This window comes from Pseudorasbora parva, chromosome 2 (genome assembly GCF_024679245.1).
Source record: "Pseudorasbora parva isolate DD20220531a chromosome 2, ASM2467924v1, whole genome shotgun sequence".
Lineage (NCBI taxonomy): Eukaryota > Metazoa > Chordata > Actinopteri > Cypriniformes > Gobionidae > Pseudorasbora > Pseudorasbora parva.
Window position 1 is genome coordinate 43,808,842 of NC_090173.1, and position 22,516 is coordinate 43,831,357.

At 38.9% G+C, this 22,516-nt stretch overlaps 2 protein-coding genes across 5 annotated transcripts in view; both read left to right on the forward strand.

Moving 5' to 3' along the window:
* kank2 (KN motif and ankyrin repeat domains 2) overlaps positions 1 to 18,585 on the forward strand; it is a 30,918-nt gene extending 12,333 nt beyond the window's left edge. For 3 of the 4 annotated variants that reach the window (XM_067420906.1, XM_067420921.1, XM_067420915.1), the window contains 12 exons: positions 5,291 to 5,353; positions 5,540 to 6,925; positions 7,418 to 7,630; positions 7,729 to 7,834; positions 8,869 to 9,588; positions 9,677 to 9,764; positions 11,087 to 11,306; positions 12,349 to 12,491; positions 12,586 to 12,786; positions 15,455 to 15,553; positions 15,655 to 15,707; positions 18,029 to 18,585. In XM_067420906.1, coding sequence (XP_067277007.1) covers positions 5,308 to 5,353; positions 5,540 to 6,925; positions 7,418 to 7,630; positions 7,729 to 7,834; positions 8,869 to 9,588; positions 9,677 to 9,764; positions 11,087 to 11,306; positions 12,349 to 12,491; positions 12,586 to 12,786; positions 15,455 to 15,553; positions 15,655 to 15,707; positions 18,029 to 18,044 — 3,291 coding nt within the window. In that variant the 5' untranslated portion in view covers positions 5,291 to 5,307 and the 3' untranslated portion in view covers positions 18,045 to 18,585. Of the gene's footprint in view, positions 1 to 5,290; positions 5,354 to 5,539; positions 6,926 to 7,417; positions 7,631 to 7,728; positions 7,835 to 8,868; positions 9,589 to 9,676; positions 9,765 to 11,086; positions 11,307 to 12,348; positions 12,492 to 12,585; positions 12,787 to 15,454; positions 15,554 to 15,654 lie in introns of all 4 variants that reach the window. The other variant, XM_067420927.1, reaches the window with a different exon arrangement.
* Positions 18,586 to 18,735: 150 nt separating this feature from the next.
* Positions 18,736 to 22,015, forward strand: LOC137044695 (hemoglobin embryonic subunit alpha-like). The gene is made up of 4 exons (XM_067420937.1): positions 18,736 to 19,886; positions 21,299 to 21,458; positions 21,543 to 21,750; positions 21,851 to 22,015. Exons 1-4 carry the CDS (start codon positions 19,742 to 19,744, stop codon positions 21,977 to 21,979), a joined length of 642 nt encoding a protein of 213 aa, XP_067277038.1. The 5' UTR covers positions 18,736 to 19,741; the 3' UTR covers positions 21,980 to 22,015.
* Positions 22,016 to 22,516: the final 501 nt, after the last annotated feature.

Sequence of the window (22,516 nt, forward strand, 5' to 3'; positions counted from 1 at the left end):
TGTTCATGCATGTTGCTATGTGTATCTTAGATAGAGCTGAAGGATTCATCGAATACAATTTAAATTGTGATATTGGCTAAGTGTGACGGCCATTTCACACCGCAAGCGTGAGCGGCGCGTGAGCAGCGCGTATTTTTTTTGGCGCCCATGTTAATCATTGGGTGCATTCACACCGGGAGCGGGAGCAGGAGCAGCGCGTGAGCGTCAAGCAGGAGCGTCGCGTGAAGCGGGCGTTTCTGCAGCGAGCCTATTTTTGCTGCGCTGCTGACGCGCTCCTGACGCTTAATTAAAGTGAAAGCACACTTTTAATGCACAAAATAAATATGATTTCACACAAAAAAATGCTTAAAATGCACACAAGAAGCACGTGTAGTGCATTTGAACAATAACTGGAGTATGTCAGAGAAGAAAACGAAGAATAAAAAATATCTGTTGAAGATTAACCCATTTAAACTTGTTTTAATTATTCAGTTTGGGTGAAAGTATTAGAAAAAGTAAAGTAAGCTAGCCAGAAAATATAATAAACTTTAGTTAGTATTTAATACTCCGACAGGTATAGGCTCTCGGTCTGCAGCTGCAGTCACGGTGTAAAGTGAAAGCACACCTTTGATGGACAAAATAAATATAATATCACAAAAAAACACTCAAAATGCACACAAGAAGCACGTGTGGTGTGTTTTTACAATAACTGGATGTCATTAAAGAAAACGAAGAATAAAAATCATCTGTAGAAGATTTACCCATTTAAACTTGTTTTAATTATTCAGTTTGGGTGAAAGTATTGTAAAAAGTAAAGTAAGCTAGTCTGAAAATATAATAATTTATTTTAGTTTAGTATGTAATACTCAGACAGGTATAGGCTCTAGCATTGTGGGAGCTGCACCGACGCTTCCAGTGTGAATACTCTCGCGTGTCTGCAGCTGCAGTCACGGTGTAGTTACGCTGAAGTGCTGCTCACGCGCTGCTCACGCTTGCGGTGTGAAACAGGCGTGATTAATCGCAAAGGCTGCGACTAAATAAAATAAATGTATGCACAGCGTGTTTCAGAGCGAAGCGCCGCACTGTAAATTTACTCACATGTAGCTCATTTTTCATTTTACAAATCTTAACTCTAAATATGAACAATAGTAATAGAGATATAATAGTAAAGCAGATAAATAAGAGTGTGAGACGGGTTGGAAGAGAGCATTTTATGACATATTGAAAGAGACAGAGAAGTCTGTAGGGCTGGATGTTTGTCATGCTGTGTGCCTTTACTGGAGTCTCTAATTATGGCTCATGAGCACTCACTGTCAGCACTTACCACAGCACTGACATTCACTTTTCACACGTACACACACAAATCTGTGTTTGTGTGTTCACACACACTAACAATTTCACAAGCGTACTCACCATTCATCTGTGGCTGTGGCAGGGGAATGAAAAACCCACTAATTAAGATGCTATTGACTTGAAGTCAGTGTGCCTTTGGATCATTTGTTTTCTCGTTTTTTTCTTTACATAATTACTCGTGTATATGTATGTATATATATATATATATATATATATATATATATATATATATATATATCACATATATATATATATATATATATATATATATATATATATATATATATATATCACATATATATCTATCACATATGAAACACAATGAAACCAATATGGATAATTAAATAGCTTGAATATAACATTTTTACATCGGTGGGAAATAAATACTTCATTCCACTGATTGTTCAACTAAACATAAAATCCTTTCATCATCAGTTGTTCCTCAATTTCACGCAACAGAGTAATAGTCATTTGCTGCTACAGTTCTGCAGATTTTTAAAGCATTTTCATCTTTCTCGTCAAACAACCAAAATAAATAATGGCTTGGAACAAACTGTACCCAGAGCAGAGCTTAAGCAGAGCTTTCTTCTCTGTAGGCATAAATTCACCTGCGCGTGCCATGAAATATTAGTTTGTCTCATAACTTTTAATTTACTTTGCATCTTTACACACAACTAACCATTACCTACATATCTGGCACACTTATTAAACTGACTATCAAAATCTGTATGGCGAAGCTGTGCGATGCATTATGATATATTAACCATGGTTTTACTACAAAACCAAAAAAACATGGCTGATGCAGTCTGTCTGACCCAATTCAAAAGCCAGCAGCCATATCACCCAGTAGCCCAAGATTGGTTTCCCACTGAAGCTAAGCAGGGCTGAGCCTGGTCAGTACCTGGATGGGAGACCAACTGGGAAAACCAGGTAGCTGCTGGTAGAGGTGTTAGTGAGGCCAGCAGGGGGTGCTCACCCTGTGGTCTGTGTGGGTACTAACACCCCAGTATAGTGATGGGGACACTATACTGTCAAAGAGCACCGTCCTTCGGATGCTTCGGAGACGTTAAACTGAGGTCCTGACTCTCTGTGGTCATTAAAAATCCCATGGCACTTCTCGTAAAAGAGTAACCCCGGTGTCCTGGCCAAATTCCCTCGATTGGCCCTTACCAGTCATGGCCTCCTAATAATCCTCATCCACTGAACTGGCTCTATCACCCTCTCTCCTCTCCACCTATCGCTGGTGTGTGGTGAGTGAACTGGCGCCGTTGTACTGTGGCTGCCGTCGCATCATCCAAGTGGACCCTGCACACTGGTGGTGGTTGAGGAGAGATCTTGGTCATGAGTGTAAAGCGCTTTGGGTGTACAGTAGTACATATGAAAGCGCTATATAAATGACTCATTCATTAATTCATTCAATTCAGAGGCTCCTTCAAATGTAGTCTAGAAATGCGATACAACAGATGGATTCTTCATGACCTTGCTTACCCCAGAATTCATTATGCCAGTGACGACAGGATCCTCCGTAGGCAAGCCCGTCCCTTTTAACAATGCTTGGGCCGACCTTTGTGGCATTCAAAAGATGCAGCCTCTGAATTGGGACACAGCTTATATGGGTCATTGAATCACTCCTTTAACCGATTCATTCAAAGACTCAGGAATGAATGATATGCTGCGAGTCAGGGATTATCCGGAGGTACACAGAACACTTAAGCATCTCTGCATGTTTTAATAAAATCTTAATTGACTGGTTTAAAGTAAAATCAGCGATAAACAGCTCTTTGAGATATTCATTAACCTTAAAGGTGCCATTTATATATAACTCAACCCTTTGGTTGAACATGTTTTTCAAAAATTATAACTTCTCATCAATCATACAACTCTTTGATACTATACTTCACTAAAAATACATGGTTTATTTGGAAATTCTTTACAATATTACATGCTGATACATTTTAAAATTATACAGGGGAAACTGCTGTGAAAACTAGTATGTTAGTTGCTTTAAACATATTAGCCCTGAATGGTAGATATAGCTCAATACGAATAAGAGAAAATAAATACAACAGGCACAACAGCTGAAACAGTTAATAGGCCTGTTAAATGAGTGAGATTTCAATTGTAAGAAAGTGAGCAAAAGCACACAGGATGGATAGTGGGCAAAAGAGCTCATTTTGTCGACTTACGGTCTACAAAATACCAAATCAGTTCAGTCAGTTTCCGTATGCCCTACTTTTCCCCTGAAACAGGCAAGAACATAAACAGACAGAGCGGGTCATGAGATTAGAAAGAGGGGAAGGATTTGTGTGAGGCAGCAAGGGAGAAGCAATTTCCCATTATGAACCAAAATGACTGTAGTAGTCAGCAGTGCTCTTTGAGATGTCTGTGAAGCCCAGTTCTGTGGTCCGTGGTGAAGACCTTATGGTCTAAAATGTTGTTTATGTTAGGAACAGAGATAGCCAATGGCACTGCCAGTGCTAAAGATTGCTAAAGCATACAGTACCACAACCCCCACTAACTAATGACCTAGAAAGTTAATTTTTGGCAAAAAGGCACATTAGCCTGGAAAGATGCAATGCTAAGTGGAAAAAGAGAGCAGTCTGAAAGCACAAGATATAAAGAACTAGATAAAAATAGTGAAAAAATGGTTAAAGAAAGGCCTATACATGTAATGCATCGGTTCCATTTTATCTAATTGATTTAAGGCGGACTTCCTTTCTAAACTTGAAATAGGCAACTGATAGAGCGGAAGAAGAAAGAGCCGGCAGAGGTCAGTTGCTATCTCCTGATCATCAGCTGACAGAGTGAGGAAAAATAAGGGAGAGAAAGCGAGATAAAAATCATGGAAAAAGTGTGGGAGAGAAAGGCAGAGCAATAGTGCCTGTGTCTGTGTTTTTTACAGTATCTCAATTCTGAGAATCACAGAGAGCGTATTCAGAAGATTCCTAATAAGGCTGTAACTAGACGCTCTTTCTCCTGTTGTCGCCTGCCAGAGAACTTTCCCCTCTTTTTCCCCTCTCCTCCAAACAAGAGAACTAGAAACAAATAGAAACTGAATAGTCTAAAGCCCAAAGTATACTTAGTTTTTTACATGTATGCTTGCATATGCATAAGGTTGAGCATGTAGCCCGTCAAATAGTGACACATGCACTCTATACTTGGTCCAGTGTCCATACGATTTTTCTTATGACCGATAAAGAAGTTATGACCGATAAAAGTGTATTTGTATTATTTTAAACGAATGCGCCCGTCACTCCGGCCATGTTTTGTTTTTGTTGCAGTCTTTGGTATTTTCTTGTTGTTGTTCCATTTCATTAGTTTCATTTTCTACTGTACCGTCCCAGGCCAGTGTTGGCACCTTGTGGAACAACTGATTAGTGCATATTTCAGTCAAATTTTAACAGTATTTTCAAAATTTCAGTTTCCGATCTAACATATAAACATTAGTGAATCTAACAAAGGCAACTGAATTGACTTGAACTTGTCCCCTGCTGGGCTGCAGAGTATTTTTGTACACAGCTGCTTGATTTCTGATTTAAAGTCGTCATGAAACAAAAGTTTTACTGGTCTTTTCTTGTGATGTTTCATCACTATGGGGTGTTTTCTTGTGACATATGTCAGAGTAATACAACTTCTTGAAAAAAAAAATGTTGGATGGGATGGGATTTTGTCCATCAGGAATTGATAGTATTATTGATGCATGTTATTGCTCATGTGAGTGACATCTTGCTGTAGAGGAAAGGCTATTGTCCCGCTTTTGCACCGGTAAACATGTCATCATCAAGTTCAGGAGGGCACATTAATTAAAAAATAATAATGTGCATAGATAAATCATTCCTAATAAATTCTGCAATATTCCATTAAAAATGGCCATTTTAATTTCATGGAGACTTTAAAGATTTTTATCATTTAATCATTAGTTAAATGTGAAATACTTACAATATTTTTTCGTATCCAGGAGAGATTGGCTGGTGAATGACAATCATGGCTCAGGTGCTTCATATGGACTCCAGTTTCCCTGGTAAGGTCCCATTTTTAAGCTAGATACTGCACATAATATAACGTTATATATTGGTATTTAAGAGGCTAACTAGTAAAGTTAAACCTTGATCTGATCATACCGTAACGTTTATTATTTTTCCTGTTGTCTGATTTTGAGATTAGACTAAGATTTCCTGCAGTTCAAAGTTGTTTCCTCTGTCTTTAGGGAAGATTAACCCCCCAGCACCCCCCTCCTTGCATGGAAAGGACCAAGAGGCTCCATACTCAGTAGAGACCCCCTACGGCTACCGTCTGGACCTGGACTTCCTCAAGTATGTCAATGATATTGAGAAAGGCAACACTATTAAGAAAGTTCCAGTGCAGCGGCGGCCACGTTACGGCTCACTTCCACGGGGCTATGGCTACACGGGCTCCTGGTGGACCTCCACTGAGTCACTCTGCTCCAACACCAGCATGGACAGCCGCCACTCGTCATACTCTTACTGTGCGCCGGGCTTCCACAGCTCACAGCGGCCCAACTTCAGTACGGCACGTGTGGAGAAGACCTTGCTGGATGCTCGCCGCAAGCTGGAGGAAGAAAAGGATGGCCGTCGTTTCTCGAACCTGGGCAGCATGCACAGTAGCGTTGCTGGCTCCAACAGCTCCCTGTCCAGTGCGCATAGCTTCAATCGTGCCCAGGGAGGTGGCACTTATACACCAATAAGCTCTGGCTTGTCCACACCCGTCTCACCAACGCCTGCCCATCTGCAGCATGTACGTGAGCAGATGGCCGTGGCCTTGCGAAAGATCAGAGAGCTGGAAGAGCAGGTAAAGACCATCCCGGTGCTGCAAGTGAAGATCTCCGTGCTTCAAGAGGAGAAGAGGCAGCTCAGTGTGCAACTAAAGAGCCAGAAGTTCCTGGGCCACACGCTGGGGTTCAGTCGTAGCCGTCCACGAGGAGAGCTTTACATCGACATACCTGAGGAGGAGGCAGGAAATGGGGCAGGAGCCACGAACAGAGCCACAGGGAGTCTTTCACCTACTACTCCGGGCTCCCTCCAGGATTCAGGATGTGAAATCGAGGAGACGGTAATTGTAGGTGGAGCTCGTCCGGGTGCAAGGCGGGAGGTGCGAACCGTTGGTGTGGGGCCTGAAGCAGAAGAAAGGGGATATCGTCAAGTGGGAGTAGGGGTGCGTGAGGAGGACTTAGGGCTTTTGCCTGAAACTGAAGCCCTCAAGACTAAGGTGGGGCTTTTAGAAGTTCAACTGAGGAAAACAATGCAAGAGCTACAGAGTGCCCAGCAGCAAGTCGAAGTGGCTCAGAGAGAGAGGCAGGCTCTTTCCCCTCAGGTAGACCATGCAGTGAGAGCCACTAGTCTCGGCTGGCAGGAGCAGCAGGGTCAGGCGGGTGCCGGCCTGCACACTGTTGTCAGTTTTACCCAGCAACCTCATCAGCAGAGGACCGTGGGGATCCAAGTGTACACATTGGAGCAGCCCACAGTGGTGGGTGTGGGGAAGCTGCTAAGAGCCCAGAGTTGCAGTTCTCCCGCTCAGCCTGTGCCTCCACCGGAGGGGTCCCACAGAAGACATGCAGACTCATCAGCAGCAGAGGGTGTGTATGAAATGGCATCCAAATATGCATTCACATAAAGTAAACAAGAAGCATTTACTGACCTTCATGATGTTCCAAACCGATTGACTGATCGATTTCTTTCATGAAACATGAAAGGAGGCTGAATAATTTTGTTGCTCTTTCCTGTACAATTTAGGAAATTGGGACAGAAACTGAAATTACAAAGAAAGCATCATAAAGCACCATGAAAGTGGTCAATAATTTCCTATATTAGTGACACCGTATGTTAGCGTTGCTTGTCATTATTCACACCAAAGTCTTCCTGTTTGCTACCTTATATTGAGGCTATCTATATTTTCTACGTATATTCAGATATGGAAAAGATAATGTTAATTTAGGCTTTAAAATAGGAGCATGGATATTCTGCCTTTTTTCTTTTTTTGTGGACCACAGATCAAACAATAATCCCTAAAATCCCTTAAATTATTTGAGCAGTTGTGCTAATTTAGACTGTTTCTGTTTTGTCCTCAGAATTACCACGTGAATTTCCCATTGCAATAAGCTCTAAGCAGGTGCGGGAGGTCTTGAGAAGTGAAGTGTCCAAATCAGTTCCAGTGACCAACCAGGCAACTGCTATGGAGACAAAGTGCAGCCAGGGTGCTGCTGTCTGCCAACGGCTAAATGAGGGAGAGATTTACCAGCAACCAGCAGAAGAAGCCATCCAAATCGATCCATCAAAACCAGGTTTGCTTTGAGTAACTGGTGATAAAAATGAATCATACATCCTTCCATGTATTTGAACTAGTGATTCTCAAACTGTCAACCTTGTTTGTATTGGCCAGCCTCTCCTCAGTCCACACTGAGGTCAATCATGAAGAGAAAGGCTGATGGGGAACCTGGCTCTCCGTCCACTAAAAAGAACCTGCAATTCATAGGAGTCAATGGAGGGTAAATACAGATTTAGGCTTATTAAATAAACAATAGGATATGTTGCAGATGTTTGTCTTGGAACAGTATTAGCACTTAACTCTCTATTCTTCTAAATCACATATTGTGACATTGGTTTAAATTTGGTTTTTACTTTTGAAGAATGAAATGGCTCTGAAAAAAAACACTTTCCCTTTAATACTAAACATAATGGGCCCTTACTATCATACGCCTGGTGCAATACGACACCTGGCAGCTTGCAAGTTTTTTTTTTTTTTTGCTAATTTCAGCCCAAAACAGTTATCATTTTCATGTCCAGTTCCACGTTGTTTAAATGGCAAATGCACCCATGGCCATCTGTTCGTTCATGGGCAGGCTGGTCTAAAAAGGTGGTGTGTTCAGACGCGTTGTTGGCGAGTTGCTATTTTGAGGCAACTGAAAACAAAACACCTGGTCTAAAGTCAATAGCGCAGTATTTTTGTGTTATTAAAGGGCGCATTAGTAATATGTGCCTATAGGTGGGTGCCAAATGAGCATATGCTCAGCTTATTACACACAGGGACACGCACGTCCAAAAGTGTATTTGGACACATCCTAAGTGCACCTGCGCCATGTGCTTCAGACCATTCGCTCAGGTCGTTAAAATAGGTCCCAATGATTGCTATCATTGTTTTCACTGATGTGCAGCCTGCACATATCTATTAACATCTCAAGAAACGTGTTTCCTAATGCTTTAAGAATAATTGATAATTTTTTCAGCATACAGACTCAGAATTTGACTTTTTGTGGATAATTTAATGTGGATGTGCTATTGACTTTATAGTTGTTTTTTTTGGAAACTTCATACTTTATAAGTTTTAGATTAAACTAAAAACAAAGTGTCATTTGCACAGTACTTAGAATCTATTGTTTTGCCTTGCAACAATTTTGTTTCCATCAGTGACTACACATCTAGTTTAAATGATCTATTTAGGATCCATTTCATAAGATCAGAGGGTTTTATGTGAGTATTTTGCCACAATCTAGTATAAAAACAGCACTATTATTCTCTGCAGGTATGAGTCGACATCCTCTGAAGAAAGCAGCTCGGAAAGTTCAGAAGATGAAAGCGATGCAAGCGAATACCACGAGGCTACAGAGAAACTGCCAGAATCTGTGACACAGCCGTCTCTGGTGACCTCCTGCAGCCTGCAGCCCATCTCTCAGACAACAGCTGCCCAAACACCTCCGCACAGCACTGCCCAGCAACCAGCCAATCACACTGCAGCACAGCAAAGCACCAGCCAATCACATGATACGGATGCAGCTACCCAGCAACAGGTCACCCAGTCACCAGCAGCGGAGGCAGACATACAGCATTGTGTAAGCCAATCGTCAGTGACCACCACGGCTCATCCGGCGGGTGTCGTTCAGTCCACAGAGGCCAAATGCGCTTTCCAAGGGCATACCTCTGAAAGCACTGCCGTTTCTCTTGAACAAAACTCTGTCCAGTTATCATCCACCAGCATTGCAGTGCAGCAGTCCAAAGCCACTGATCCAAATGTCCAGGCAGTGTCAGACTTCGCTGCTCAACAGACAACCACTCAGTCACAATCCACCGGTGCCAAACCTCAGCAAGATTTTAGCCAATCAAAAACCGCTGACCTCACCTGCCAACAGGGAGCGACGCATTTACAATCTACCGATGCCTCAGCGAAACAGGACATAGCCATATCCTCCGCCACTGATACAGCAGCAAATACAAGCACCACCCTCACTATTACACAAGCAAGCAGGTAGTTTGACACAAATTAATAACACAAGCTATTATGAGATTCACTGTTGATTTATATAAGTTGGCAAGTATCTTCTCCTTCTTTTCAGGCTGGAACTGAGTGGCAGTCTCATGACAGCTCTCCACACCTTGCAGAAGGCCCTCAGTGAACCAAATGCATTTAGCCAACAAGCTGCGGTATGTTCATCAGTTGTGTTTTTAAGATTATAAACGATCGATGCCATAGTTCATATCTTCAAAATATATTTAAGGTGGTTTTAAAAGATTTAAAAGAAAGTAATGCATGCAATTATTTGGCCTCGTTGTGAAGCGCAGAATCCAGTCATAAAAATATAATACCGGATCAGAATATCATAAAGGTTTAGGCTCTTATGACTTTCAACTACTCTCAACACCTTAGCAACTAGTGATGCAACAATACAGTTAGTCCACGGTTCAATACATACCTCGTTTTTTAAACACGGTTTTTCGGTTTGATTTGTTAGAAAAAGGTTAGGGAGAAAATGTTTTTATTGCAATACTCTTTCTTTATTTCACTTAAAAGACTTGAAAACCCTCACTGAAAACTTTACTTTAAAAATCCTTGTACATATTCCTAGTGTATTGTATAATATAAAATAAATATATATATAAAGATTTACAGTGGCAGCTCAGAGATGTTCAGTAGCATTTAAGTATGAAATTAAATTAATGAATGTAGGCTAAAATTAAAACGACATAGTCTTCAATATACAACATTGATTAAACGCTACTGTATTAAAGGTTTTTTGTTTTTTTAATAACATAATTTTAGAGGTGAACTGTCCCTTTAAGGACAGCATGTTCACTATAGGCTGTGCTGCTGTTAATTGAAGACCTGGTCACGTCTCATATACACACGATTTTACTTTCACTTTAGGCAAAATTTGTGTGTATTTGACAGTACTGCAGTAAGACTGTCCAGTAATGTTGTGTTTGACAAACGTTTAGTGTGCGCGCTCAATGCAAAACGTTTAACCGGCAAGGCTTTAAAACCCTAACTTTAGTACATATGATTTGATATTTGCTCATATTAGCACGTAGACTCACAGGCACACTCAAAAAGAGCCGAAATAAACTGAGAGAAATATTTCAAACGGAGAGAAATGGAAATAATTAATTAAATGCAAAACCGCAATTCACCAGCGGATATTGAACCGTGAATGCCGTACCGAAAGGTTCAATATTATATGGAGTATTGTGGCATCCCTATTAGCAACACTTTAGCAACACAACAGTCTTGTAACACCATAGTAACCACACATAATACCATAGCAAATAGTTTAGTCATTTTGGCATGCAGTTGTAATTCCAGTTCTGACATTTTGGAGGGCAAATTGTGCATGGACAATCCAAAAAAATCCAGTTATTTCCATTTCCATTTGGTGCTACAGAAATGACACACTTGACCAATTGAACACGACCTGTTTATTACAAGAGGAAGCTTTGAAGTCTGTTTCTGTCTTCTCTTGTGTGGACAGAGGACGGCCTACACCAGCGTGCTGCAGGAGTGGCTCAGAGTGTCCTGTCATAAGGCTGCCGACACTGCAGTAGTCAAGGCATACATGGACACATTTGCCTCCATTTCCCCGCAGCTAATGGAGTTTGTCATCAACATGGCTGACGGCAATGGAAACACAGCTCTGCACTACACTGTCTCTCATTCCAACTTCCCTGTAGTCAAACTACTGCTGGATACCGGTGAGTGACTCTTCTCATATCTCCGAGCAATTCTGCTGACGCGTGCTTTCAAAGGTAGCGCACGTGCTTTGTCACATTATGTCTTTTCTCTCCCAAGGCGGTGAACCTGTAGTTCCCAGCATGCTTTGCAATAGTACATTAGGTGTCATGTTATGTGTTTTTCAGTTAAGAGAAAGACATGTTAATGTTCAGTTATAGTGGACGTTTAGAAGAGCTTCTGTAATGTTTTTGAATTTTGTTAATACCATAGTGCTGAAAAGTGGTGCTTGTGTTTAGACTGTGTGCAGCTTTATGATTATTATTGGCTTCACTCAATGAGTAATATTAATAATAATGTCAGTACTGACACCATTCTTTCACATAATAAAAAAGCCATTGTTTGGCTAACACAATAAACAGGCTACAGTAAATTAATTTGACCTAAACCAGCTAAATTGTGTTGACCCAACTGATTTACTTTGAATTAAATGAATTGTGTAAAAACTTTCTTTAGCTAAAATAATTACCCTTACTTTGCATCCTTTAGTCAGTGCAATGTGCAATATTTAATACACTACAAAAAAAAGTAGCAATATTTCATTATTCATATTTAATATATAAGGTTGTTTACACTTCTTTAAATTAATTATAGACAACATTTATGTCATGAATAGTTTAAATGTTTTTTTTTTTTTTTAAAAGAAGCCTCTCATGCTCATCAAGGCTGCATTTATTTGATCAAAAATACAATAAAAACAGTAATATTGTGAAATATTATTACAATTTAAAATAACTATGTGGATATATTTTAATATGTAATTTATTCCTGTCATGGTAAAGTTGAATTATCAGCATAATTTCTCCAGCATTGAGTGTCGTGCGATTCTTCAGAAATCATCAATTTAAAATGATGGAATAAAAGTATTAATTTATTTAAAAGAAATTCTTACTGACTCCCAACTTTTAAACAGTAGTCTGTCCAAAAATATGTCCGTACCTTTTATTTAGCATGTGACTGAGCTATATCTGTACCTCTTCTTTATCAGCTGTCCTTGTTTTGTAGGTCTCTGTAATGCTGACAAGCAGAACAAGGCTGGTTACACAGCTATCATGTTGACAGCTCTGGCTGCCTTCAACTCTGACAGTGACCTTCAAACCGTCCTACAGCTGCTCCGCACAGGCGACGTCAATGCCAAAGCCAGCCAGGTGCGCCCTCTCCTGGTCAATCGGTGTACTTCAATATGTGTCAGACCCTGTGTGATCTGTATTGTACTGATGCTTGTGTGTGTGTGTGTGGTAGGCAGGGCAGACGGCACTGATGCTGGCGGTCAGTCATGGCAGAGGGGACATGGTGAAAGCTCTGCTGTCCTGTGGAGCTCAGGTGAACCTGCGTGATGACGACGGCTCCACAGCGCTCATGTGTGCCTGTGAACACGGTCACGTGGATATTGTGAGGCAGCTGCTGTCTGTACCAGGCTGTGATGCCACGCTCACTGATAATGTGATTATTTCTTTGTTTATCAAGCATAATACCATCATTTTTATTACCGCTTTTATCTATCATATTTTGCATCTTAAGGGTGGTATGCTATCAAGCAAAGTCCTTTTTTATTTCTTAGAAAGAAAAAAATAACAATTAAGCACTTTCAATGAATTTACATACTATATATTATAAAAGTACACACACAATTATAATAATATCTGCAAAACGTTTCTTTGCCAAATCAAAGTGCAAAACATTTCATGACCACCATAATATTTTGTTGTATGAATATCTGAACATACATTATATAAAAAGAAAGTACAGGGCCTCTGCTTTTAATAATAAATAAATAAATAAATAAATACATAAATACATAAATAAATAAATAAATAAATAAATAAATAAATAAATAAATAAATAAATAAATAAATTATCTATTTGCCAGATCTACTCTAGTTACCACAGCTAAAGGTTCAAACGTTCCTGCTGGATCCTGCAGCCTATCAGGCAATCTCAAGTCAGGGGGAGAGGCATACACCGCCGCTCTATAGTCATTTGAAAGTAATTGAGTACCAGTTTTGGCCACAATCTTACATACACTTCTTTCCTTTTTTTATGTTTAAGATTTTTTTTTTTGTTAATTTACATTTCATTAACATTAGAAGTAACTGCGCTAACAATGACGTATACTTCTAAATCAGTCATTAATCTTTGTTCATCTTAATTTCAGCATTTAATAATAGAATATTTAAATCAGTGACACAGGATTGTAAAATAGAAGAGGCACACTAAATTGTAGTGGTCTAGAGATCTGCTCTGATCTGGTCTAGAGATCTGCTCTCCACTGGGGCGGCAGTGGCTCAGTGGTTCATGTAGGTTGTCTACAAACCAGAAGGTTGGTGGTTCAATCCCCGGTTCCACTTGACCAAGTGTCGAGGTGTCCATGAGCAAGACACCTAACCCCAGCTGCTCCCGACGAGCTGGATGGCGCCTTACATGGCTGACATCGCCGTCGGTGTATGAATGGGTGAATGTGAGGCAAAAATGTAAAGCGCTTTGGATAAAAGCGCTATATAAATGCAGTCCATTTAAATGCAGTCCATCTGCTCCAAAGCTTTTTTTTATTTGCTTAACTGCTTTAAGATGGCTTGTTTGGTCACTTTTAGTGAAATGACACATAAACAGCAAAACCTAGCCTATCACTTGTAGCAAAAATCCATCCTTCTGTCCTTTCAAATGCCGTTTAGTAAAGCTGATTGCTGTAGCCTATGTACAATTTAGGCATAGGGTCTTCCTTAATTTTCGATATTGGAATGGTAGCTTAGTAATATGTAATATCTCTACTCTCCATTATTAAGGTTGGTACATTTTTAGCAATAGCATTTTATTCATCTGGTTAATATTCCAAGAGAGGTCAGCCTCCTCTGTGATGTTTCAACACACAGTTCTCAACACACTAATCGATGAAAGTGAAATACTTGATGTAGATTAAAGAGGCAAAAGTCTCCTGCTATGGATTTGCCTCTCCTTCCTCTTCTCTATCCCCTCAGACTTGCTGAACGATTGCAGAAATGCACATTCTGAGACACGAATAACTGGGAATTTTATAAACATTAACTTGGCCTTCTCCCCTTTTCACCTAAAAAAGTTGGGTAGACTGTTTCACTTTATTTATTTAATGTTAACATATACTGTGACAAATTGCTAGTCATCAGTTAGTTTTAGGTAATTCATAAACTAATATTGTCATGCCTTTTACTTTGTGTCACACATTTTACTTTGACTAATTTCATGTTAATCTTGAGTACCTATAGAGTATTGCATCCTTCATATCTCTGAAGAGTCTTTAGTTTTATCTTATTTATAAAAGACAGATACGCTGTACCGATTCTTTCCAAAAACAGCTGAACTCATGAAGGCATGCAATAGACAGAGCTAAAGAGTCACACACACACACACACACACACAGACACACACACACACACACACACACACACACACACTACATAATGGCATTATCCCTGGATAAATCTGGATTCATACATTTGTATGGTTTACATTATATGCACTTACGTGCCGATTACAGACATTTAATGCTGTTTCACTGTCTACCTGCAGTTTCGATTGGTGACCGGGAATAAACAAACACGCTGACAGATCTGTGTTGGTGCTCTCGAAAAACAATTTGCATTCACTGTTTCATTAACGCTGGGTTATTTGGGAAGCTGAACAAGGTTATCTTTCCCTTACAACCCAAAACACCCTTCTCTAGTGACATTATTTTTGTGGTGAAAAAAATGGCAGCGCTGCCGACGGCTTTCGTAACCAGAACGAAGCACGTTGACGGGCGTGCTCCTGCTCTTGCTTGGGTTAATGTGTGCATACGCTCATCCGGGAGAAGTAGTGCCCATACAAGGAATTCCACCCTTTATGACATCATACAGGGTCATATTTGGAAAAAAAACTTTTCTGAAATTTGATCGAATCATGAAGGTGTGTATTTGGTCATACGTCCAACACATATTTTGGCCATGTTTAGCATGATCACCCAACTCTTTAACCGTGTAAATCAGTCAGAATGCATTAAAAAACATTAGACCCCACACACTCCCCCCTTAATGCATTAAATAGCATCACACACACACTCCACCCTTAATGCTGTTTATTTTCTGTTGCTGTTTTACAGGATGGCAGCACGGCTCTCTCCATCGCACTGGAGGCCAGTCAGAATGACATTGCTGTTCTTCTGTATGCGCACCTCAATTTTGCTAAGCCGCCTTCCCCTGTAAGTGTGCTTGGTCTGTTTTTACCTATAGCCAAAGTTAAACAATTTCAAAATAACCCTGCCCTGTGAGTTGAGTCACAATGTTTTTCCTTTTCCAACAGGTGTCACCAAAGTCTCCTATTCTGGGATCTTCTCCTCCCTCCTCTGAACTGAAGTAAATGGATGCCATGAATTAGATGTCTCCTCTTCCAGCAAACGTTCCTCATCCATTCCACTGTCTGTGTGTGTGAGAGAGAGTTTTTGTGTGTTTGTGTACAGTATGTGTACCCACAATTTAGCATGTGCAACTTTTATATATATATAAAAATTGTGCACTCTTAAAAATGAAAACTAGCACTTGACGCCTTCGGCCCTTATCTGTTGATTTCTGTTCCTTTTGTAGCAGTTTCCGTCATAAGCAGAAAAGAGCTCACTTAAAAAAGAATAACAACGAGCGTGTAAGAGCAATATCATTTATCTAGCTGTCTGTTTGTTGACATGAAACAAGTGTTACCATATACAGTCAAATTATATAAGTGCATTTACTTTTAACCACCCAGCCACATTTAACAATCATCCAGTCATACAGTAACTGATTACATTTATAAGAGCATTGTGCAAACAACTTTAAAAAAGTTTATCTTGATCCAAGTGTCCTTTTACATTTTTGACTATTCTCAGTAATTGCGAAAAACACATTCTGAGTTTCCACACCAGCTGTTTTCAGGACAATGTTTGATAGCTTTTACATGGTGATTTTCAATATTTGATTATACAGTGAAGTTGTCTTACCCTACAACGAGAAACTAAATACTCCACTCACTTCTCTTGGAGATTTGTAATACTATCTTTTACAGGTAATACACGTGTGATATTTTAGCATTTTTTACTGAATGAATTCACATAGTGAAATGTCATCCTGTTTTACTATATATTGTCTGGCTGTACAGGTTCCAATCAGATTCAGATTTGAGGGATAGGGTTTACAGTTAAAGGTGCAGTGTGTAGTATTTATGAGGGTCTATTGACAGAAATGCAATATAATATACATAACTATGTTTTCAGTGGTGTACAAAAACCTTATATAATGAGCTTTTATGTTTTTATTACACTAGAATGAGCCAATTGTATCTACATACACCGCGGGTCCCCTTACAGTGAAGTCTCCATTTTGTGCCGTCATGTTTCTACAGTAGCCCTAAACGGACAAACTTCTCTCAGACAACAACATCTTTGTCCTTTGTCGGCCACCGTTAGCCTGACAAGCCAGACCCACACCAAGATGTTTGGTCTGGAAACTCACCATTGACAGGGCTCAATCCGAGGGGCAGGATAAACGGTTGTCTTTCATATTCCCTCTGCACTCAATTGGATAGAGCTACAACCAACCAGAGCAACTTGAAGCGGAGCTAGTTGATAATTAAACTTTAGCCGTATCTGATCCGCAAAACTCTGAACATGTGTGTTCTTTTCTCAAAGAAAGCTTAACTCCATGTCTACCAAAGCCAGCTTCTTTGTTTACAAGTAGCACGCAATCTGCCATCATTATGTTAAGACCGCCCCCTGACTGTATACATGATGTGATTGGCCTGACCAGAGTTTTTTTTTTTTTCAGCTCGCAAGTCTATGGAGAGTTGCTGGATGACACTGGTGCAAATTAGATTTGCTGCCGCAAGGGTACGTCTAGATTTTTAGGCTAGGCCACTGTAGCTTCTCTGTGTGCTTTGAAAGGGAGAGGTGAGCAGTTTGCAACCTCACCACTGAATGCCGCTAAAATTTACACACTGCACCTTTAATGTCAAGTTTAGGCTTACAACAAGGGATACTACATCAGTGTTATTCACCTAGCATTTCCCATAGGGTTAGGACTATGTTTTTGGACAGGAATGTTGATTCAGGATCAACTAAATATTTTGATCCAGGAACTTGTCTGTCTTACCAAAATCATGTCGACTGTACATCACCCATTAGATGAGCGTGATTTCACCAAGTGCAACATGTTCCTGAATCAGCGTGTTTATTGACTGAGGAAGAACATTCCAATCAAACAATCAGATAGATTTAAGTGAGAAATTTCAAGTTTAAGGCTTACAATTAGGATTGGGTGCTTCTACATCATTGCTATTCACCTATCATCTCCTTCTGATTTTAGGGATAACTTATGGGCAGGGTTAAGGTTAGGACTTTGTTTTTGAACAGGAATGTTGTTCCAGGATCAAGGAACATTCCTTGCATGGCAAAATCATGGCGACCGTACAGTACCCGTTCTCATGACCACCCTTGATTTAGTTGACAGCCGATGCAGTATAAAGGTCTTTTGAGATTGTTCCTTGTTTACTCTGATTTGTGGAGGACTGCATGTTTTTGTCATTTTGTTAATGTAAAAAAAATGTATTGAAGGTTTATTAAAGGGCTCTCCAAAAACAATATAGATATAAAATAATGTTGCAGAGCTAATCATTTTTTGTTTTCTTCTGTTTTCTTGCAAATGCCCAGTTTCAATGATACATAGCCAGTGAAGGAAATATGAAGGTACGTAAGTTTTTTTTTAGTGGATAAGACCAGATGTTGTGCACATATTGGTACTGGCACGTCGCTGATTCTTATAGGGTCCAGAATGTGGGGGGGAAGGCTTGGTATTGTCTACAACGAATGTAAGATGTTTTCCAAAATGAAAATAATATATATCATCTCCAAAGTTTTAGTACAAAGACTATAGAATTTTTTTTAAAGCTTTTTAACCACACAAGTTGTTTGGATTTTAATATTTTAAATGAAAGAGTCTGGTTTCATTTGAGAGGTAGATTGAACCTTTTGGTTTACCCACACGTGCTTTCTTATTACTAGTACCTAATTAGTTTTATACACTTTTGTATTATTTAACACTCTTGCAATATCTTCAAATTTTGTAATATCTGTTCACAGCTTTGTATATCGTTTGGCACATTTGCCGACCACGTACCTTTATGTAAAGTGCTCCCATTTAAATGTGTTTGTTTGTTTCCCTATTTTTTTTTTTTTTTTTTTGGAAAAAATAAATTTGGATAGAAGGACGTGTGTCGCTTGGAGTGGTCACATGTATTTATTTATTTGAGGTTATGGAGCTACTGGACAATGCAGTAACTTTAAAATAGAAAAGTGACTTTCTTTTATTGCACGCCAGAGGGCGCAATAATACATCGATGGTGAAAACGGCTCTCATCTGCACCCATGTTCTGTCTATGTCAACAATAGATGTTTTTTTTTTTTTTTTTTTTTTTTTAAATTATTATCGGAAGTAACATCTTATTAACATGGAAACTTTTTTATTATGTTCTGGCACCTGCACATCCATTTAACACAATTTGATTGACCTTTGTACAGAATGGAACAAACTATGGGGGTCATTGTCGTCGACGGATTTATTTATTCAAATATTTTCGAATTGCAGAATAGCCTACTAAAAATGTGTTTTAAAAGTGTAGGCTAGACGTTGCGTAAACATATAGCCTAGTCGAACAGTATTTTCTTCTCACTGTGTTTAGACTACCAACATCGAACTGTTAAGTAAATAATAAATAGAAATACTTTAGTAACGGAAACCATAGGTTACCAATAGAAAACAACATAGCCTACAATATTCCCAACCATGTTGCGTATATAGGCCTATTATCCAGTGAAAAATTAAATGATTTTCTAAAGCATTGTTCAAGTCCAAGCAAATCCACTTTTATTGAGCAGTTTATACCATATTTGCTTTATTTGTATTTTTTATTAGGCTATTATTAATTATCCTTCGACGACAATGACCTAGGTAGGCCTATTAGCTGTTATGTTTCCAGTGGGGTTTTGGTAAAGCGTTTCCATTAGGTAAATCAAACTGTTTAAAAAATAAATAATTTGTGTACTATTATAGGCCTAATTGTTTCTAATTGGCGGCTTTCTAGAATTAAATTTTTGTGTATAGGCTAATGAAAATTATATAGAAGTTGAGTTTCCTGCACCTCTGTTATAGGTTACTCCGCTTTTATTGCATTTATGTATTAAAAATAAATATTTATGTTCAACATTCATACAATAACGATATATTGACCATAATGTAACCTATGCAGTGCATTTTACAGATGATCCAAAGTAGGCCTATCATTTTGTTGCCGGGTCTCTCCATCATATAGCCTAATCTGTCTTTTGCACACCTTCAGCACATGCTCCAGGAGTTACACATTCATCATGAAACATCTTGCTTTCTCAGAAGTAGCCTATATTTGTAACCTGCTTCAGCAAAACCCAGGAGTAAGTCTGCCTGAAGAAATTCGTCGTAATCGAGATCAGTGCCAACTTTGGGTGGACCCCCTGCCGTACCTACTGATAATATGTTAGTATGTTTCCAGAAGATAAGACTTGTAATCCAACCTCACCCTCTCTCTACAGCAATGGTATTTTGGTCATATTAAATGGTTTTATCACTCACAGACATTCTGATAAGTCTTTAATCAAATGTCAATATTATGAACACAAATCAATGCGCCATTCTAGAAATACATAATTTATTGGCTAGGTGCCAGCACTCCAAAAAGTGCCCATATAGTGACTCAAAAAAAAAAAAAAAAGCTTAAACATAGAGAATGTCTTAACTATTTCTTTATTTTATGAAAATGTTTCAAACACTTTATTAGCCTATATCTTCCGGTAGCCTAAATATAGAAGAAAGAAAGTGTGAAAAGAAGTGTGCGTAATTAAACTTAAATAATTGTACTTAATGATACTAAAAGGCCTACAAAGACACCATTTCTTAAACACACTATTTCTTAAAAAGTTTTCAAAATACAAAACACGAGTTTATTTCAACACTTTGAAAGCGTTTCATGGGCCCAGTTGTTTTAACACCTTTGAATGTTTATATTGACTATATAAAACCGAATCAATTGACTATAACTACCGAGTTAATATTGACTATGAAATGTGATTATAGGCTACTCAACAATCTTTAACCAGAGTAAAATAAATGGTTGTAGGTGTTCTTTGTTTCGACACTACAATGTAAAGACGACAGCACATACAAACTTTTTATTTTAAAACGAGCGTTTTTTTAGAATGTCTATACGTTTTAAAAAATGTAACACTATGGCACTAAGTATCTATCATTCTCATCAGACAATGTTTTAACACATGGTTTAAAATATATTACCTGATCAATGCATCCATTTTTAATAATCGTTTGTCATGCTTTACAGAACGTCTTTAAAGAAGCTTAAATGTAAATTTGAAGTATAGTCTGGTATTTGACATTCCATTTGAAGTTAATATATTTCAAATGAAATATCGTTACAAATATAGGCCTAATAATCACATATAGGCCTATGAAAAATTATTAATTTCAATGACAATTTTTTTTTTTAAAGTAGCCTACATTAAAGTTTATCCTAAATGCTTGTTGGTATATCATATTTCAAAGACAATATAATTTTGAAATTAGGCTATGTATAAAGATGTGCTAAAGTGGGTAAAAAAAACTTTCTTAAGCTAAATTAATTTAATGTAATACCATTTTAAACAATAGTTTAGTTTAAGTCGGCTATAATCAAACAGTGCCCCTGTTTATGAAGCCCTTGTTGGGCTAAAAAAAAATGCACTGCTATTTAGTTGTTTTATAGGCTTTGGATAATAAAAACTTAAAAAAGTTGATTCACACTAAAACAACTGGATCTTGCTGATCAAGATTTGGTCTGCTTGGGAGGTGGAGTCAAAAATACGTTCAAAAACAATGCCCTTCTCTGCTTTAAAAAGCCCTGCCAAGAACCAGAGGTTGGTTGAGTTTTTCTGTCAGCCTGTGCACAGCTAATAGAGTAACCATGAGTCTCTCTGCAAAGGACAAATTGGCGGTCAAGACCTTCTTTACTAAAGTTGCCCCCAAGGCTGAAGACATTGGCAACGAGACTCTGTCCAGGTAATGTGTAATGTTTATGCATAAATGTGCATTTATAGCGTACGCTGCTATTGTAGCCTATCTAATCTTTTTGAATTATTTCAGGACTCTGTTCGTTTACCCTCAAACGAAGACGTATTTCGCCCACTGGGCAGACCTGAGCCCTGGCTCACCTCAGGTGAAGAAACATGGACTGACAGTTGTGGGCGGGGTGCTTAAAGCTGTCGAGTTGATGGATGATCTCAAGGGCGGTCTGCTCACCCTCAGCGAGCTCCATGCCTTCATGCTTCGCGTGGACCCCGCTAACTTCAAGGTTCGTTTTGCTGAAAGCATTCGTCTGAGGGTCTTATTTAATTTCCCATGTAAATTAAACACCGTCTGTATAAACATTTTTGGGGTTTTATTTTGTCCAGATCATCAATCACAATCTCCTGGTGTCTCTCGCGCTGATGTTTCCTGAGGACTTCACTCCTGAGGTTCATGTTTCTGTGGATAAGTTCCTCGCTCAGGTCAGCCTGGCTCTGGCCGAGAAGTACCGCTAAACTCGACGCAGCTTTCGACGCTGCATTCATCTCCGACGCGACACTGTATTCGCCTTAATGAGAATGAAAATAAAATTGAATTTATGAAATCAAGCTTTTTTTCTGCTCTTTTTTTGGGGTTTGAAAATCTCTTTATTTTTTTTGATTGTTTGTTTCTGCCCGTAAACATAGGCCTACCTCACACTACACTTAATAAAAATAGAAATTAGCCTACTATCATTGTAATTATATTTCATTACTGGCTAATAATAATTAACAGCATGTAGACTTCTTAATATATTTGGTTTAGGGTTAGTTGCATGTAATTATGCATAAACATGTAGGCTAACATAAACAAGGACTGTAAAATAAAGTCCAAGAGGTGTAAAACTACTCAAAAATGTTACTCAAGTAAAAGTAAGTCTACCCTACAAGTAGGCTTACTGGGTGAACATTTTCCTCAATTAAAAGTAAAAGTAGGCTATCCGCCCAGAATCTTACTTGAGTAAAAGCATAAAAAAGTAAAAGCAAGCAAGAACAGCAAGAATGAAAACTAGA

Excerpts from the sequence above, each read along its gene's own strand:
- LOC137044695 (XM_067420937.1), top strand. The coding sequence starts at position 19,742 with ATGAAACATCTTGCTTTCTCAGAAGTAGCCTATATTTGTAACCTGCTT. Across the intron at positions 21,459-21,542 it reads GGCAACGAGACTCTGTCCAG|GACTCTGTTCGTTTACCCTC; the intron begins GTAATGTGTAAT and ends GAATTATTTCAG. Across the intron at positions 21,751-21,850 it reads TGGACCCCGCTAACTTCAAG|ATCATCAATCACAATCTCCT; the intron begins GTTCGTTTTGCT and ends TATTTTGTCCAG.